Source organism: Ictalurus punctatus, chromosome 1, assembly GCF_001660625.3.
Source record: "Ictalurus punctatus breed USDA103 chromosome 1, Coco_2.0, whole genome shotgun sequence".
Lineage (NCBI taxonomy): Eukaryota > Metazoa > Chordata > Actinopteri > Siluriformes > Ictaluridae > Ictalurus > Ictalurus punctatus.
In genome coordinates, this window is record NC_030416.2 from 11,954,954 (window position 1) to 11,973,964 (window position 19,011).

Below are 19,011 nucleotides of genomic sequence, written 5' to 3' on the forward strand. Positions count from 1 at the left end.
ATTGTTTGATCAAGTTATGAAGGGCCTTATAATAAGCTTTACCTGATGAGTTGGATCAGATGTGTTGAATTAGAAAGAACAGAACAGTCCAAGGAATTGGAGCTATAATTTGACTACAATCATTATTACCCTTAGTTTTAGAAGAATGTAAGGTATGTTTTTATTGCCGCGTTTCCCTGATGCTTAGGACTGCAGTCTGTTCTTCTTGGGATAGGATCCAGATACAAGATTTCATTCATTCATCTTGAATAACCACTATATTCTGGTCAGGAACACAGTGGATCTGGAGCCTATCCCAGGAATAAATAAACAGAAACCCTCATAGAATGTGTCATGGTCCCTGTGGATATTTACTGATAATTTGTTGTCTTCTACTGGTGGCATGCTATGTCTAGTGGATACCATTAAGGGCCAGTAATGGTAATGGTTTTAATGGTTAGCTGATGACTTGTATATAAACCATCAGCTAACATTATAATACTATTATAATGGTATTTGTAGTGGAAACCATTAGAATTTCTGATGGTTCCTATTGTTGTTTTTTCTTCTTCAGCAGGGGGGAATACACCGTGGATGGTACACCAGTCCATCACAGGGCACCATGCATGCACTCCTTCACATCTGGGGACTTTAGACGCTTTAGAGTAGCCAATCAACCATGTTTTGGGGAGATGGAAAGAAACCAGAGAACCCAGAAGAACAGATATCAGATTTGGGCAAAATAAGTTAAACTAAAGCTAAGCTAAAGTACAGTAAGAACTTAATTTAACAGGCTACCTTGCATATTTATTTACTGGAATAAAGCTGGCTTGACATTGGACGTTCGATATTCTCAGAAATGCGGAAATTAAGGGACCGTCTCTAAAGTTACATACAACATTGTTATACACGTTTCTAACTTCATGACTGTACATCATTCCCATCAAATGCTACTGAGCTTTAAATTATGGTATATTTTGTGTATGGGCCCATTCTGCAATGAAATTCATGGCAATATTTACATGTGATTTAATAGTTTATTTTAATAAATATCAGAAATCTAAAAGGTGTGGTTCATACCTGACACCTAGATGAACACTTTACAGTTGGCTTCATGACTGTACATCATTCCCTTCAAATGCTATTGAGCTTTAAATTATGGCCATTTTGCGTATGATCTGATTCGGTAGCGAAATTCATATCTAATTTACATATGATTTAATAGCTTGTTTTCTTAAATATCAAAAATCTAAGAGATGTGCATTATAGCTGGCACCTAGATGAACACTTTACAGTTGTTTGTTTGACTGTTCATCATTCCCTTCAAATAATATTGAAGTTAGGACCGTGTTTAACAATGTCGTATGTAACTTTAGAGACTGTCCCTTAATTTCCGCATATCCGCGAATATCTAACGTCCAACGTCAAGCCAACTTTATTCCAGTTATTTATTTGTTGTTCCTTCATGCCTACATATAAACTGCCCATAGTAACCAATAGTTAATGTATATGTATTTAAAAGTATTGTCTGTACTATGGGTACAAAAACAGGATAAACAGCATAAAAAAAAAAACTGCCTAAATTCCTTGCGTGTCTTAATTTCCTAAGACATTTCACATCCCATAATAGAAACACTGAATGTTTCGATCTACATGCATTCTTATGCTAGGGGGTGCGGCTCTACTGGGCTTCACAGACAGGAAGCGGAAGTGCCGCCATCTCCTTGTATCAAGCAACACCAGGGTCAACGTTTGCATGGTAACGTTACAGTACCTTTAAATTATGAATCTTGGACAGACGAGACACATTAAAGAAAGTTATTATCAAGTGACACTATCACAAAAATACGATGAGCTGCATACTGCCCTACTAAACAGTACGCTGCTAAAGCTGGCGTAATATCTTTGGCATACTATTTATTAAGATAGCATGCGGTTTTAGAAAGCGACCAAAGCGAAATCCCAAATACCTCAGTCATGGACTTGTAGTGGACTATATAGGGCGTAGAAGCCGTTTACTTCGTGCGCTGTGTAGTGCACATTGCCTAGTGGAGCAAGGAGCTATTTGGGATTCCGCCCTTGAATCTGATTGCACGAAGAACTGCTAAGTTTCGTTAGCGCTGCACCGAGCCCCCGTTTTTTTTTTTTTACCGCTGCATATCTCCGGAACACCGGGGTCATACATGGCTCGTTTTCAATTAATGTTGTGACGGATTATTTTATTTCTTCGCTCCTCTCGATACGTGTCGATGTCTTTAACCCGACGGCTCCAGATTTGAACGGTAAGTAGGGTGTGCTAAGCTAACACATTAGCGCGCTGCCACTCTGATAAGACAGTGCCAGTATGACTTTATCTTAAGCTCGCTAACTCTGAGTGGAGAGGTATGCATGACCGAATGAAAGGTGACGGCTAACTTTTTTATTTTTTTTAACTTTACTTTTTTTTTCTTTTTTTTTTTTTTAAAACTCGCAAGTTATTTCATTTTTTCCTCTCGCTGTCCTTAAGTGAGGTAACTTTGTTCTGTATTTGGCTAACATTCTTTATTTTCTTTTGCTGCTAGCTGGTTGGTTCGGTTAGTTAGATCTGGGTGGGAGGCTAGCTAGCTAAAGTCAGGAGGGTGTGTTGTGCGGTTTCAGGCTGTCAAAAGACACCAGCAGCCACTGTTTGAATGTCATTTTACGAGATAGCTCTGAATTCGTATCCTTTATTTATTTATTTACTTACTTAATATTTATATTTATATTTATTTATTCATTCATTTTGTCACGAGTTTATTTTCTGTGTGGTCTTCTGACAGGTTGTGTGTTATCAGATGGCTAGCTAATGTTGGGTGCTCTTGTTAGCATGTTAGGCGTGTGTTACTCTTACCGAAATGACCAAATATTATTATTATTATTATTATTATTATTATTATTATTATTATTATTATTATTGAATTTGTTAGTGCTATTAATTATTTAACGAGCGTTCACTTTTCGTAGAAAAATTGACTCCGGTTACTACAAAAAAAAAAAAAACTCATTGCTAATCAACTGTTGCTTCTCGAGTCCACTTGTTAGCTTGATAACTTCGTGTCCTGTTGTGATTTGATGATTTATTCGCAAGTTTGATGTTAGTTTCAGTTCGGACCTGAGCAGAAATGATGGGAAAAGAGTTTTCTATCAGTGCACTGATAATTTACTAAAGTCTCTGGGACTTTGCTCTGATTTTTGCCAGCTCGACTTTGGAGCTGTTATCGGGTTTCAGTGTTATACAATCATTATTTATACAGTGTGTCATCTGCCACTCCTTATAATCAGTCCTGTAGTCGTTTCATACAGGACAGGGATCCTTGTTACGTTTAAGTTGCTGTTGTGTTTTTTTCTTTTCTTTCTATAAACCTCACTAAAGTCCTTGGATGATTAATTTTTTGTCATTTAAACACTAAAGACACTTGGGGTCCATACAGTATAGGAATAAAGAGCTATAGGTATATCTATTGAGCACGGTGTAGTATACATGTAGACATACGGTTTCTGTAGATTGTAATGTGATGTTTTATGAAGGACACGTTAATAATAAGGTGGCGTCAAATGTGACAGCTTGACCTTGAGTCTGAATCTAGGTGGTCACTTGGTTTCCTGCTATTCTGAATGAGAGATTAATACTGGACGACTCTTCTTCTTTACACAGTCATTGGGTTTCCTTTATCAGTCCCCCCCCCCCGGATTTTTCGATCCCAGGAATTAACGTAAAGTTAAGGAAACGGTGCAATATTGGGAGGCGCTCGCCATCTTTCGAAATTGCTGCAGGTTTCACGCAGATTTTGGGCCAAGACGTCATTCAATCTTCGATTCTCGTGCGGCGAACTGGAGTAAAGCTGAAAGGTCTTATTTACCATCAGACATCACTACAAAATGATGTTTGATTTTCACACAATTGCAAATTCGCCGATTCACAAAAAAAATTCGCATCGCAAATTTGCCAAAAAAAAGCCGCAGCATAAATCAACATTTTTGGCCGGCGCAAATCACAAAAAAAGAAACTCTCTGTAAAATCCTGTACAGATTGATTTTATGAGTCTCTTAATGAAGTTTTGGGAATATGTTACTAAGTCATACCAAAATAAAGATTCCCTCAAAATTTAGACAGCACAGCTGATTTGCATTTATTCACACCTACAAATATAAAAAGCTCTGGGCTGAAAACGACAAAATTCCGACTAAACGGGGAAAGAGCGCACCCTAAGCATGGCGTGAGAGAAATCTTCCCATAATGCAGCTCAGCTGATTCAGCATGTCGGCTATCACAGGCATACACTTAAGCCCTGTCCACGTGTGTATTGATACTTTTGAAAACGTTACCTCTATTTGAACAGGATGAAATTTACATGGGCTTGTGGGGTAATTCCGGATCTGGATCGGCCTTGTTTTTATTTGTGTCTGTCCTTGTTTAAGAAAATTACAGGCTGAATTACGTACTGTTTTTGTGTTTTTTTTTTTTTTTTGGGGGGGGGGGTAGGAGGAGGAAAAAACAAGCAATGCACATTGGTATGTCAGTATAATTTTTCATGACTGATATGTTTAGAGATTATTTCTGTAGCTACAGTGCAGGTTGCAAGAGTAGAACATGTCACCTTATTGACTCATGCAGTTGAGAGCTGTAACAATGCTATATCTGGAAGTTGTGCTAGCCGTTTTTCGGTATTGAGTGTGTGGCGGAAGCTGTCTGATTTTCTATGCAGATAATAAACAGCTGCTTGTCATATTTAGTCTCGTAGCAGTTGTATGATTGACCCGCCGTCAGATATGAGTCACTTCCCAGTTCGTGAAACTAAAAATGGATTTACGCATGCTTTGATAATTTTTTTTATTGTGTTTTCACGTTGTTGCTGGAACCTTAGTTTGCCCCAAACTGAAATAAGCACCAGCGTCTCTTCTCTTCTCCAGTGCCTCTTCGACCGCTTGGATGCCATGTTGCAAATGGAGCGTGATCATGTAACGCAGAGATCTGAATTTGTATGAAGTACAGACCGCTAGAAACGCAGTTCTCTTGTGGTAATTTTTATTGCTAACCGGATGTGAGTGTTTTATCACCGAGGAGACGTGTGAAATTTTATTACAAACATCCCTCTGATAAAGGAACACAATAGGGCTGTATTTACAGTTCCCTCCAAAAGTATTGGAACAGCATGGCCAGTTCATTTGCTGTATACTGAAGACATTTGGGTTTGACATCAAAAGATCAATTTGTGACAGTAAATCAGAATTTTAGCTTTCATTTCCTGATATTTACAGCTAGATGTGTTAAACACGTTAACCCTGTGTTTGAACTCACCAAATTAAGTGGTCAAAAATATTGGAATGTGACTGACTGGTGTTTCTTGCTGCCCATGTGTGCCCTGTTAGATTGACTGTTTAAATAATTACTTGGTCTGAATGTCTGTTCTTGGTTTGGGCCCTGAGTTTTGCCTGTAAAGATTGCTTTTGTTGTTGAAAAGGATGAACCAACATGAAAACCAGAGAGCTGTCTATGGGAGAAACTCTCAAGCAGAAATATTGTGAGAGCTGTGAAGGAAAACCCAAAAACAGTTAGTGACATCATCAACTTCCTCCACAGGGCAGGGGTGAAGGTATCACAGTCCACTGTTCAAAGAAGACTTCAAGTGCATAAATAAGTCCAGAGGCGATACCACAAGATGCAAACCACTCCTCAGCAGTACGAATCAGAAGGCCAGATTGGAATTCGCAAAGAAATACAGAGCCGAGCCACAAACGTCCTGGAATCAAGATTAACCTCTGCCAAAGTGATGGAAAGGCCAAAGTGTGGAGAAAGAAAGAATCTGCTCATGATCCAAAACATACAAGCTCAACTGTGAAACATGGTGGAGGTAGTGTAATGGCATGGGCTTGCGTGGCTGCATCTGGAAAAGGATCAATAATCATTATTGATGATGTAACTCATGATGATAGCAGCGGAATTAATTCAGAAGTTTACAGGAAAATTTTGCCTGCCAATTTACAGAGAAATACATCCAAGTTAATTGGGAGGAACTTCATCATGGAGCAAGACAATGATCCAAAGCATACTGCCAACTCAATAAAGGAAAAAGTGGAAGGTTTTAGACTGGCCAACTCAATCACCAGACCGTAACCCAATTGAGCAGCGTTTCACCTCCTGAAGAGGAGACTGAAGGGAGAAACCCCCAGAATGCAGCAGTTTTGGTGCGGTCAGTGGGTCGCTGGCTGGTTGGGCAACTGTGTTTTCTTTGTGTTTTTACTGTTTTCGTGTGGACGGTAAAAACATCTGCTTCTCAAAACACTGATGTCACAGCGTCAACCTGGGCATATTCACTGTGTGATGACCGTCTAGGTTGTTACATTATGGACTGTAATTTGGTTTGCAATTTAATTTCACTTTCTTTTATTATTACACCCTTGTGCTGAAGCAGCAGAATGTGCTGCAAGCTGTGCTACTCCTGAATCCACTGTTCTGCTGCTACAAAGCACACTACAAGGTTTTGGATAAGACTCAAGCAGAGAAGTAGTTCCACCTCATCATCAGGCCACGTGAATCCGCGTGTTTGATGTTTTTCTTTTTTAAACGTTTTGCCAATCTTGACCCTGGGCAGGATAAAACACTTACTGAAGATGGATGGATGAATGAACTTTTAGCCGTGTTGGTGTGTTTCCTCTTTTCTAACACTCGATACATAGCTTTCAGCGGCGTTCCTGAGGCGTTTTGCGTACATACGGACAGGGCTGAACTCTTCCTCCTTCTATACCCTGTCATTACTTTTGTCGTAATTGAACGGCTAATCTTATTTGTTTTCAAGTTACGGATTTGTTTTGTATCGCTTTCTTTCAAGCCATTAATAAGAAATGAGTTTCACAACACGTTTATTAAATCTGTGTGTGTAATTGAAACGTCTGAGTGATTAGAACTTGACAGTATAATGTGTATATAAAGCTGCAGTAACTCGTCACCAGTTATACAATTTGACGTCGATCAGTCGAGGTTTACATTAGTCAGTCTCCTTATACGTAAGTTTAGACAAACTCGGAAGCTCTCGTAGATTACGAGTGGGTTTTTTATTTCTGGATTGTCATGAATATCGCACCTCTTGTGTAAATGCACCTACAAACAGTTTACGAATAAATCCGTTCATATCCAAGCGATAATTGAGGCTCGTTGTGTGAGATTGAAGCTGAAATGCGCCTGCGTTATTTTATGAGATCAATTTACTGGGTATAAATATCACCTAGCTAATTCTCACGAAAGTGGTAATGACTCACTTACATTTTACAACTTTAACACATTAAAATATTCATATTTGAAATTCATATCAATTGTAATTTCAATTTAACATTTTTTTTTTTTTACTTTATAATGTTATTAACCAACCAACAATATAACAACACATTAGGCTTCAGAAGTAGTTAAAGTCCCCGTGAAGTGCCTTCGATGTGTTGACGTAATTTCCACTGAAACTGGAAGTCAGGGCGGGACATATCGAGTGGCTTCTCCCCCCTTTATAAATAGCCAATAGCGTTTAGCTCACCTCACTGCTTGGTCTAAGCCATACTTCAGAGTTAGTTCCATGGATTTTTATAATGTTCGGGGTGGGATACTTTAGATTCTAGAGAGCATTTGATTGGACAGAAAGTCTGATAAGATGCTGCAGAGTGATGTCATCATAATTATTGATCCGTATTAGTGGTAGAGAGAGACTGTACATTTTGAAAGCGTGTATCTTCTGACAGTTAGAGATAAAGCTGTAAAGTCTTCAGGACAGAGGGCGTTACGTTTTCTCTGCAATGTGGAGAGCTACATTTTATTTGTATTATTTTTTTTTCGCAAGAGAGAAAAGAGGCATTGATAAGGGAAGGACTGTTTTTAGCTGTTATGATGCGAGTTATAAGAGGATTGAACATGTTTCACAGACATTCCATGACATTAAAATGTTTAACAGAGAAAGGTTACATGTCTGTCTTTATTTACTACAAAATTGCAATCATTGCCAAATTGACGATGTATAAGTGGAATAAAAGCATGTTGCAAAATCAGGGTAGTCACACCCCTCCTGTTCGATATCCCACTATTCTGTTGTTGATTATTTTCCTATACAAGCACACGTATTATTTCCTTGTTCCATGTTGAACTTCACGAAATTCTGTACGTACTGATAAATGGAGTTTTTTTGTGATTGTCGCGGCCAGAAATGCTCAGTTTTTGCGGCGCCTTTTTTTTTTCCTTCCTTTTTCCTTCTTTCAAAATTTACGATGAAATTTGTGGAGTTTTTTGTGCTCCATGTTCCTGAAAACCGCTTGAATTGGCAAAACTGCAAAAGCACAGAATTGTTCTGCACAGTTTTTCGCAGTGAGGTTTTTGTTGGTAAATGACACCTTTTTAGCTGTACTCAAATGTGCAGATGATGTGCGGTAATTGTTGAAAAATTGCAAGCTCCTCCAAATATTCCACCAAGTTTGCTTGATTTTGCGTTAATTTCTGCGATTGTAAAATCCTGGATTTCTTTAGCACTTATTAGATGCAATGATTTAGGCAGTTGATAACTGGTAACTGTTATTGTTGAGAGAGAAAACAAATGAATGAAAAGCTTGTAAATGCTAATTAGCCAAATGTATCTAAGCTCACCAATATCTCGGTTTGATTGCGATAAATTTGTTTCTATACATTTTCACTGTTTGCAGTTATTCATTTGACATTCTCCTCTCCACACTCCTCACTGCTTTCTTACTGTTATTTCTCTTTCAGTTCTTGCAAATATAACTAGATAAGTAATGTAAACATTGTTGAGGAAAGATTTTGACTATAATAAACACAAGAAACCAAGCCATTCGTTCCACGTACAACGTATAGCAATAAGAAGACAGAAACCCGAACGTAGATAAGAGCAGATAAGAACACAGGAGCGTGGAAAACTAATTCACTTCCAGTAACGATTTATTTATTTTCCCCCCTCATGCTGAGTTCATTTATATTGAAACGCTTTTTAATTAAGATTATCGATAACATGTGGTGATAATTGATGATGATGATGATTATTATGGTAATCAAACACTTACTTGTCAAATATAATAAAGGGTTTTTAGAAGGATTAAGTGCTGTGTCTGGGTTCAGAGGGCATGGTTGGAGGGATTGAAATAATTCAAAGTAAATTTTATTACGTTGTTTATTATTATTTTTCTTACAATTTTCCATGTTTTCAACTATCATCCTTATTTGTGAAAAGAAATTATCCGTATTTGTGAAAGAAAGTTGGCAAAACTTAATGTACTTATAGTGGAAAATCTATAAATTTTTTCACGTTTGAGATTGAATGAAAAGAAATGCCTTTATGTTCATTCGGCTTAAGGAAAACCTTGTAATACATTAAAACTATAAAATTTAATCTATTAATAAGTAGTGATTCAATTTGGTTTTCCTTTCTTCGCTAGATTTGTCCAATTTTCAAAAGCACCTAGTGTCTGAGTGAGATTACGGAGAGTCGAGTGCATTTTGATGATCTTTATCAGATATATTTATGTAAAGCAGAAAGGCTTATTGTACATCCTGTACTGCAGCATGTACACAAATTCCAGGACAGGGTATGTAGTGAGAATAGAAATTCCCCCATGATAAGACTGAGTCAAGCACAATGGACTTATGAGGGAAGAACAAGCTTTAAATCATTGGTAAATAGCCAATCAGCAGGGCAGCGGGGCAGTGCGGCTCTGCAATATTCAACAGGCAGATAGTTTTCTTTCCTGCCTACTTACTGTTACACTGAATTTTCATTCTCTAATCCTCCTTTTCTGTGCTTCTCTGCAGTTTTTAATTCTCCCCAGATCTTCTGGGTCCTGATGTGGCCACGCGGAGGTTTAGTGCAGCGGACAAGCTGAAGAGCTCTGGCACCTGGCCCTGAAACCAAACACACACGCCCCCACACACACACACGCACACAGTGACTGAGAGACTGACGTGCATAGGTAAAGATCCGCTAGTGTGCATTTACATCACATTTGCATTGCCACACTTGGCGAAGTCTTCTGTCTGAAGCTGCTGATAGTGCAGGAGTCTTTGCTGAAGCAGTGCTTTTTCAGTCACCATAACAAAACTTTAACTTCACCAGTGTCGTCATCATCATCGTGAATATTGTCATTTTGTCCAGCAGCTTAGTGATCAATTAAAAATGTTATTATTTTTTTCTAAATATAGTGCTGGCAGCAGATTAAGATTTTAGTGCATATCTATCTATCTATCTATCTATCTATCTATCTATCTATCTATATATATATATATATATATATATATATATATATATATATATATATATATATATACTATTAAGTACTATTAAGAGATGTAACGGTATGAAAATTTCATATCACGATTATCATGACCAAAACTACCACGTTTATCAGTATTATTACGGTATTGTGAAAATGTACAAAAAAGTACTGATACACACACTGAAATCATTTAAAATCATTTTATAATTTGTAAATCAACAAACAACACTGAGCAGTGTTTCTTCAAAATCTTCGGTTTTATGGCAACAGATTTTATCTTTTATTTTCTTTAAATAAAGCACTGGCTCAGTCGCCTGTACGGCACGTTTTCCTTCTTCATCGCCGACTGTGAGTGACGTCACTTCCGAATCAAACACGTCCCATAGTATACTCCCACCCACAGCCCCGATTGGCATGTTTCTCTGTGCAAGGCAGGGGAAATGCAATTGCAAATGATCTTTGCGTTCCCATTTGAAATTTGGTAGACGCTGTACGTTCGTGTAAACGGAAATGCAAACGGTAATACACGATTTGCATTTTCATTTGAATTATGTCACAATTAATGTGTCTACGAATAGGAAACGCAAGTGCAAAAACAGTTTGCAATTGCTTTTGAACATTGTTACATAGTTGAGATTGAACATTGATTAAACATTATAAAAGTCCAATAATTGATAGTGTTTGTTTAGTGCTTGCAGACTCTAAGCTGCATGTAACGAAAAAAAATTAAACGTGTCTTAAGAAACACTAGGTCTCTGGCCAATCTTTCGCTTTCTCTCAGGCACAGGGCTTCTTTATTTCACATTCTGCTCTTAGCTAGTTGTGCTGTGAAAGTCACATTGCTCACTGTAGCTCATGCTTTTGAACCGTCTGTTCTGCGTTGCTGAGAATAGTCTCTTATCTGCAGCAGTGAACTTCCAGTGTAATACTTGCACACAACGTGAGCGTACCAGCTAGGAGGCGCTGTCACATGAACCTCATCAGAATGTACTTATTAACACAGCAAAGAAAGCAAATGTAGAAATAGTAAATGGAATAGAGGTCAGACAGTATTTTGTTTCGAAAAATGGGGTTGGGTTGGGGGGAGAAACTAGGGCTGAACAATTAATCGAATATCGATCGCAATTACGATTTTGACTGCCCACGATTAAATGATCATGATCGACTGCAATATTGCTGTTTAAAGTTCGTCCTCAACTCATAGAAAACTCCGCTGCAGATCAAATCAAGCGCTTCCTACACTTACAGCCAATCAGCATAGAGCGGCGCAGGGATGACGTCATTTTGTAGTGCCAAAACCCAGAAACAGAGTTAGCATTTTAGCACTCGAGCTGCTAGCTTCTCTTCGGAAATCATGACACTACAGAGGTTGTCAGGGACATTAAACTTCATCGCGCCGAACAGGAAAAAACTTTGCAGATAAACTCAGGGCTCTACAGTGTGACCATTTCACTCGCATTTGTGACTGAAAAGTGCTTTGTGTGAGTGAACAAATATTTATTTATATAATTATCTGATCTGTTCGGAGTTGTATAATACAATCGGAATAAAAACTACATTAAGTCCAAAATGCATCTACACCGCGCAACAGTTACTTTCACACTGCTTTTCATCACCTCGTCAATCAAACAAGTGTGTAAATACTGCAGAGAAGTCATTATGATGACAAGTAACTCTGACCATCATCTGCTTCTCTCAACTTCCCAATCTCACAAACTGTGACCTGCTCGTGTAGACACAGCGGCGTCGGGTGGAGTAAATTAATAATAATGCTAATGCTACAAGGTGGGTTTAATTCAAACTTCTTTATTAAATAATTCCTCACCAATCATAATCAAGAGTAGCAACTGTTCGGTCTGTAAACATACAGTACACTGTCGCTCCTACACCAACTCTACTAGAGCATTGACTTAATTTAAACTCAGGGTTGCCAGAGATCACTGGAAATTTCAACTCCAGTTTCCATGTTCTGATTTAATCCCCCCACACTGTAATGGGGAAACCGATCTAAAAGGAACAACTGATAAAAAAAAATAAATAAAACTACTAAAATTTAAAGACAGAAAATGTGCTCAGTTATAAATAAATCATTTAATATATCAAAAAAGATATTATAATAACTTCATAAAATATAAATAAAATAAGAAATGAAAATGTTTAATTACTATGGGTTGCATTTAATATCAATTTGACATTAAGCTTAGTTCTCTATTTCATTAGAAAACTGTTAGCCTTTTTTCTAATATGGATAATTTTTGTTTTGGTCTACTTTTAATTAGGACTCTCTATTGTTTAAGATATTTAAAAATAAATATTTTATGCTTGTTTATTTATCAATTAACCAACAGTATTTCTCTGCCATTATTTTAATTCAATTAACAGTCACCATGAGCAGAGAGCTTACATTTAACTGTTTGACAGACCTCCTGATTAAAGCTTAAACAAAAAAAAAGATTGGTATCAGTTGATCAAGATGACAAGAAATCGGCTGTAAAAAATCCCGATCAGAGCATCACTAATGAACACCATTAAACTAAAGTGCTTTGCATCTTGGCAGGTAAATGAACTCACCTAATCGCATCCTATATGAGATTATTCAGATATATACACAATATACACAGAGCGGTTCGAGAACTGACTCCAGCCCAGAACCATGACAGTGGAAAATGTCTAATAGTATAGCTTTAAATATATTTAAGAGGAGCAGACTTCAAACAATGAACATTGATGTTTATTGTATTTGTTTACAAGCTGGAACAGTTTAATGGTTGTTGTTTTTTGCATACAGTCTGTAAAATGAACTAAAAATATAAAATTTAGTTTATCAGAAGGTAAATTAATGTGTCATGGTTCACACTATGTTCCTAAATTCTGTCATAATTGACAAGCTCAAATTTTCTCGTGCTACTTGTGTTATATTGTGGCACATTAACATTACCATCTCTAAAAATAAATTAATAAATAAAAACCTAAACTTCAATCGTGCTTCAAAATTTCTTACTGTGCTCCTAAATTTTTGTAATTGTAAAGAAATTGTTACTGTAGAGCCCTGAAACTGGTTCTCACAATTCCCCCCAAAAAACGTGGATGAAGATTCATCCACAGAGATATCTGTATTATGTAAAATGTTTTAAATAAAGTTTGGGAAAGTTGTGGGAAGCTCTGTGATGGTGACGTTGAAGTCGAGCGACCATGGTGTGATTCGCTTATAGCGTACAGTAAAATGTTTATTTCTGGCGATTGTATTTAGGCTTCAAACTTCATAAACGTTGTGTTGATTTGTGAAAATGATCTTGATGGACAGAACGTGTTAGTGTTGTAAATTTTTGTTGATCACAGAGCTTGTTTTTTGCAATAATTCAAAATGACGTCATCCCTGTACCGCTCCATTGGGTGATTGTCTGCGTCTCTCCTCCTGTAAACATTATTACCTTTTCTGCATTCGCCTGAATTGTTTTCATTTGGTTGCATATTGTTATATTTGATGTACATTTTCATTTGGCTGATGGCATTTTTATTTTTTACTTATCCTGTATTTTGGGTACAATCTTATTTATATTTTGCCTCTACAAGATTATGTACTTTTAAGGATCGGTCTAATTTTATGCAAAGATTTGTACATTAGTAGGAATGTAGCACAACATGGAGGTGAAAGCAGCGATCTGTTTATTTAAATGAGAGAGTGCAATGAAAATATTTTCCCTAAAATAATCGTGATAAATAATCAAGATCTCAATGTTGAGCAAAATAATCGGGATTATCATTTTAGCCATAATCGTGCAGCCCTAGAAGAAACCTTGCGTGATCGATTGTAAACCAAATGAATTCTCACTGAAACTATTTCTGAAATGTTTTAACTCCTCTGTAATCAGCCGTTTGTGTGGCTCTGGTGTCAATGCACTAATGTTTAAATCCTAGGAGAAGTGTGTTGTTAAACTTTTCTAACCTCGTCTAATTTGAGATAAAGGGGAAGCTGCTCTTTCGGACGAGGAAGTGCGGGCTCGATTAAATTGAAATATTTACACACAACATAAGCAGTACTTTATGCATATTGTTATGCACTCTGTTGAATGTATAAATCAATATGTAGACATATCAAATTGAAAGCCTCATCCCGAACATGTTGCGCTGTGTCGTTACATCTCTGGATGATTAGCATAATCCTCTGTATTATGTTGTACTGTTAAACTGGATGCAGTTGAATTACTGGTGCCAGATGTAAAATTGATTTTCTTAATTAACTTTAAAAATGATTTAACATGAATGAACAGTCTTTGTGTATAGTAATTTTTTCTAATCACTTTAGTAATTTCTTGTTACTGCATGCTTTCATGGTCTTTGTTCATGTTTCTTGGTATACAAGTTTTTCATATTTTAGACCTTGTTTTCCAATCTCTCAGCTTTCACCGGAACCTGATAGCCACCCTGTTGCCATGTCGACTTCATCGCTAAGGCGACAAGTGAAGAATATTGTTCACAATTACTCTGAAGCCGAGATTAAGGTGAGAGGCTGCTTTCTTTTTTTATCCCCCCTACGTCATTTCCCCAATAAACATCCACTTTCATTATTACCATTCTGCCTCTGAAATCGGTCTGTAGATGTTTGGGTAATTAAAATTTTTTGGAATTAAAACCCACAACATCCAATTTCTTCTGTATAAACCCAAGCTTGTTCTTAAAGATTTGAGTTTATCTTAAGATTTGAGCTTTTCGTATCACTTCGTGTCTCTTTTTTAAATTTGTCAATTTCATCCTCCTTCAGGTCAGGGAAGCAACTTCCAATGACCCCTGGGGTCCGTCCAGTTCTCTGATGTCAGAGATTGCAGATCTGACATATAACGTAGTGGCCTTCTCCGAAATCATGAGCATGGTGTGGAAGAGGCTCAATGACCACGGGAAGAACTGGAGGCATGTGTATAAGGTCTGGACCTCATGTAAACTACTGATCCCATAACAAAATGAGTCACCTTATTTTTATTTTTTATTTATTTATTTTTATTTTTATTTTTTTAAGTTGACTGCATCACTCTTACTGTGTACCTGACATCCATGTTTTTCAGGCTATGACTCTTATGGAGTATCTGATTAAGACGGGTTCAGAAAGAGTGGCGCAGCAATGCAGGGAAAACATCTACGCTGTCCAGACACTCAAAGACTTTCAGTACATAGACCGAGATGGAAAAGACCAGGTAACAAACATGCACAGTTGGTGGAATTCCCACTGGGATCTGTCACACATGCATAGCATAAATATCCTTCATTCTTGTATATTTTGGTAAGCACTGCTGCCAGTAGTAGTGGAACAGCGCTTTATTTCAATCAAAAAAAGGCTTATCTTTCAACATTTCTTATTTGGAAAGCAATTGAACACCATCTGAGTACCCAACCAAGTCAACTGTCAGCATGCTTCTGTTGTCAGAGGCGGCTGCTTTAAGGTAATTGGTTTCCTGTGTAAATTCAGTCAGCATCGCATGCATTTATGGCGTAGAACACGTCAGTGGAACCATGGCACCATCTGTAATTACACCTCCGCACAGTATGGAGTAGGATTGGGGAGGGAGGTGGAGAAGATCATCAACGTTTCAGAATTAGACGGTTTAGTTCATTCTTGTGGTTGTTAAAATCAACTTGACCAAGCCTCAGTTGAGCAATTTGTGGTTTGTGGTAGCATTGCTGGTGAAAAGCAGGGAGTGCATTGCAGGAATAGCACTTGATCCACACTATGAAACATGGCAGTCGATTATTGAGGTGTTTGGGCTCTGTAATTACAACAGTCGGGGCAGTAGGACAAACAGTATACAGTCTTCTCCAAAAGAATCGGAACAGCAAGGCCATTTTCTTTTGCTATACACTGAATACATTTGGGTTTGAGATCAAAAGATGAATGAGACGATGGATCAGAATTTCATCTTTCGTTTATTGATTTTTACATCTAGATGTGTTAAACAACTTAGAACATGGCACCTTTTGTAGCAATTTTTTAGCCGAACAAAGACAGATCACTCTTAAAGTAAATAACACTTAATTTTTGGTTTCATATCCCTTGGTGGGGGGGGTTCTTCAGTCTCCTCTTCAGGAGGTGAAATGCATGCTCAACTGGGTTGATGATTGACTTGGCCAGTCTAAAACCTTATACTTTTCAACTTGGTTAAGTCCTTTGCTATGTTTGGCAGTGCTTTTTGGATCATTTTCTTGTTGCATGATAAAGTTCCTCCCAATTATATTGGAAGCATTTCTCTCTAAATAGGGAAGACGTATTGTTTTTGTAGACTTCTGAATTCATTCTGTGGCTGCCATCATGAGCTCTCATCATAAAGATTAGTGAGCCTGTTCCAGAAGCAGCCATGCAAGCCCAAGCCATGACACTACCTCCACCATGTTTCACAGATGAGCTTTGGATCATGAGCAGATTGGTTCTTTCTCAACACTTGGTTTTTCCATCACTTTGGTAGAGGCTGATGAGTGGTTTGCATCTTGTGGTATGGCTTCTATATTTCTGCACTTGAAGTTTTCTTTGAACGGTGGATTGTGATACTTTCACAATCCCCTGTGGAAGTTGTTGGTTCATATCACAAACTCCTGTTTTTGGGTTTTTCTTCACAGATGTCACAATGTTTTTTTTCAACAGCTGCTGTTTTCTTTAGCTGACCTGTTCCATGTCCGTTTGTCTGATGTCTTTCTTTTTCACGACATTCCAAATATGCCCAATGCTTGTGCAATGGCTCTGATAGATTTTTCCATTTTTTCTCAGCTTCAAATTGGCTTGCTCTTCTCCCATAGACAGCTGTCTGATCTTAATATTAGAAATGCACTGATACTAAATTTCTCAGCCGATACCGATAACCGGTTTTTCAGAGTGATGTCGGCAGATACCGATAGTTCTGCCTTTTATACCTTCTTTTAAATTAATAATAATTAATTCCACAATTCTGAAAGAAATGCAAATAAAAACTTTATTCACTCCATTTCAACAAGTTGTTTCACAGTAACTGAACATAAACAGAAAACACATTACTCTAATTAACATTAACACATGAACTAAATTCTGAAGATTAAAGTAAGATTTCTTAACTTATCGAATGTTATTAATTCATATTAACATTGACTGAATTCTAAAAAACCTTCTGTTAGTCTCACATTCACTCACCCACAAACAAAAGCATTTCTACTGCATCATTGAACATCAAACTGGTAATATATAATATTAACTTTTTTTATTTATATATTAACATTAACTGGATATGAAATACACTACTCTACAAATATATTTTTCTGTGCAGTGTATATACTTTTTGTCAACTCATAGTAAAAACAGAATTGGTCTTGTAGTTCCAGTACTTTCAGAGGGGACTGTATTTGAGTTTCAGTACTTCTGTAGCAGTAATGCTTCAGCAACTCTTTTCGTATAACCTGGCCTGTAAAACTTTCCGTCTGCCATTCTCATATGCTCCACAAAGCCAGTTGCTCAAGGTCTCTCAGCACAACTGAATAAAAAGATCTCTCACTCATCCTGATGCGCATACACAGATGTAATTGTGTGTGTGTAATTCAGAGAGATCTGCATCTTTTTATCCTCTAAATTATTTCAGAAAGCACACTGACACAAGTCGGCTAGTTTTGCGTGTTTTGGTGTGTCTACCATTATTTCGTGCATTTGGGTGATAGAAAAGCGATTTTGCCTCCGCTTTTAGTGTGGGTTTTTATTTCTTCTTTATTTCGCCCCTATGTTTCTGTATCTTTTCTGATAACATGGTAATTGGCAAACAGCACTGACTTTTCATTGAGTGTTTATTTCTTTGTCAGTTCAAGGTGGGGAAACTACACAATACAACCTGCATTCGAAAATGTTCACCTGTATGTAGTTCACAATAACATTTTTTCTACCAGCAACATTCCAAAATCGTACATCATGTAACTTTAAGTATGTTTGTTCCTGCAGTTCATACATTATGAATATATTTTTGTAGTCTACAATGTATACAGGTGATAGTACAAATGAATTAAATTGGCTGTGTATATCAGGAACAGAGTGTTATTTTTTATTATTCATATATAAAATAATGCAATGATATATTTTATGATGCACATGAGTCTTAACCAGATGCCATAATTCTATCAGATAGTGCAATATAGCCTTTGGGGAACTTATACTACAGTATATTTTAATGGAGTTGTACCCATTTCAGTTGCAGCGCAACAATGACAGAAGTAAAATAAGGTACAAATTAGTGTGACCAATTTCAGTCTGCTAATGTTACACTTTGACCTCTATTAAGCTTTGAGCTACAGGTCAGAAGGTTGTGAGTTCAAATCCCAGCATCGCCAGCCTGCCATGCTTGGGTCCTTAGGCGAGACACTTAACCTTCAATTGTTGTCTCTATTGTTGGAGAAATGCCTCAGCTAAATAAGTAAATGTAACTACTTTGTGTTTTCTGTTTTATTCAACAGCATTTTTAAGCATGTTTTTGTGATAGACTGACTATGATTCAGGAATTCATCTCAACTCTCGGTGTAAAGATGTACATACAGCAAAAATAAGCATTGCCTGAATATGTGTCTTAGGTTTCCATTTTCAATTCAACGTAACAGGGTGTACAGTTGCGGTCGGAAGTTTACATACACCCATCATGGACATGAATGTCATGGCAATATTGGGCTTTCAATAATTTCTTTGAACTGTTCTTTTTCTGAGGCAGAATGATTGTATAACATATCTTTAATAAAAAAACAAGAATTTGGTTCACAAGTTTGAATTTATTT

At 37.2% G+C, this 19,011-nt stretch overlaps 1 protein-coding gene across 2 annotated transcripts in view; it reads left to right on the forward strand.

Moving 5' to 3' along the window:
• Positions 1-1,714: 1,714 nt before the first annotated feature.
• The window catches only part of epn1a (epsin 1a), a 30,798-nt gene continuing 13,501 nt past the window's right edge, over positions 1,715-19,011 (forward strand). For both annotated transcript variants that reach the window (XM_017470548.3, XM_017470557.3), the window contains exons 1-4: positions 1,715-1,738; positions 14,652-14,753; positions 15,014-15,172; positions 15,312-15,440. In XM_017470548.3, coding sequence (XP_017326037.1) covers positions 1,736-1,738; positions 14,652-14,753; positions 15,014-15,172; positions 15,312-15,440 — 393 coding nt within the window. In that variant the 5' untranslated portion in view covers positions 1,715-1,735. The remainder of the gene's footprint in view (positions 1,739-14,651; positions 14,754-15,013; positions 15,173-15,311; positions 15,441-19,011) is intronic.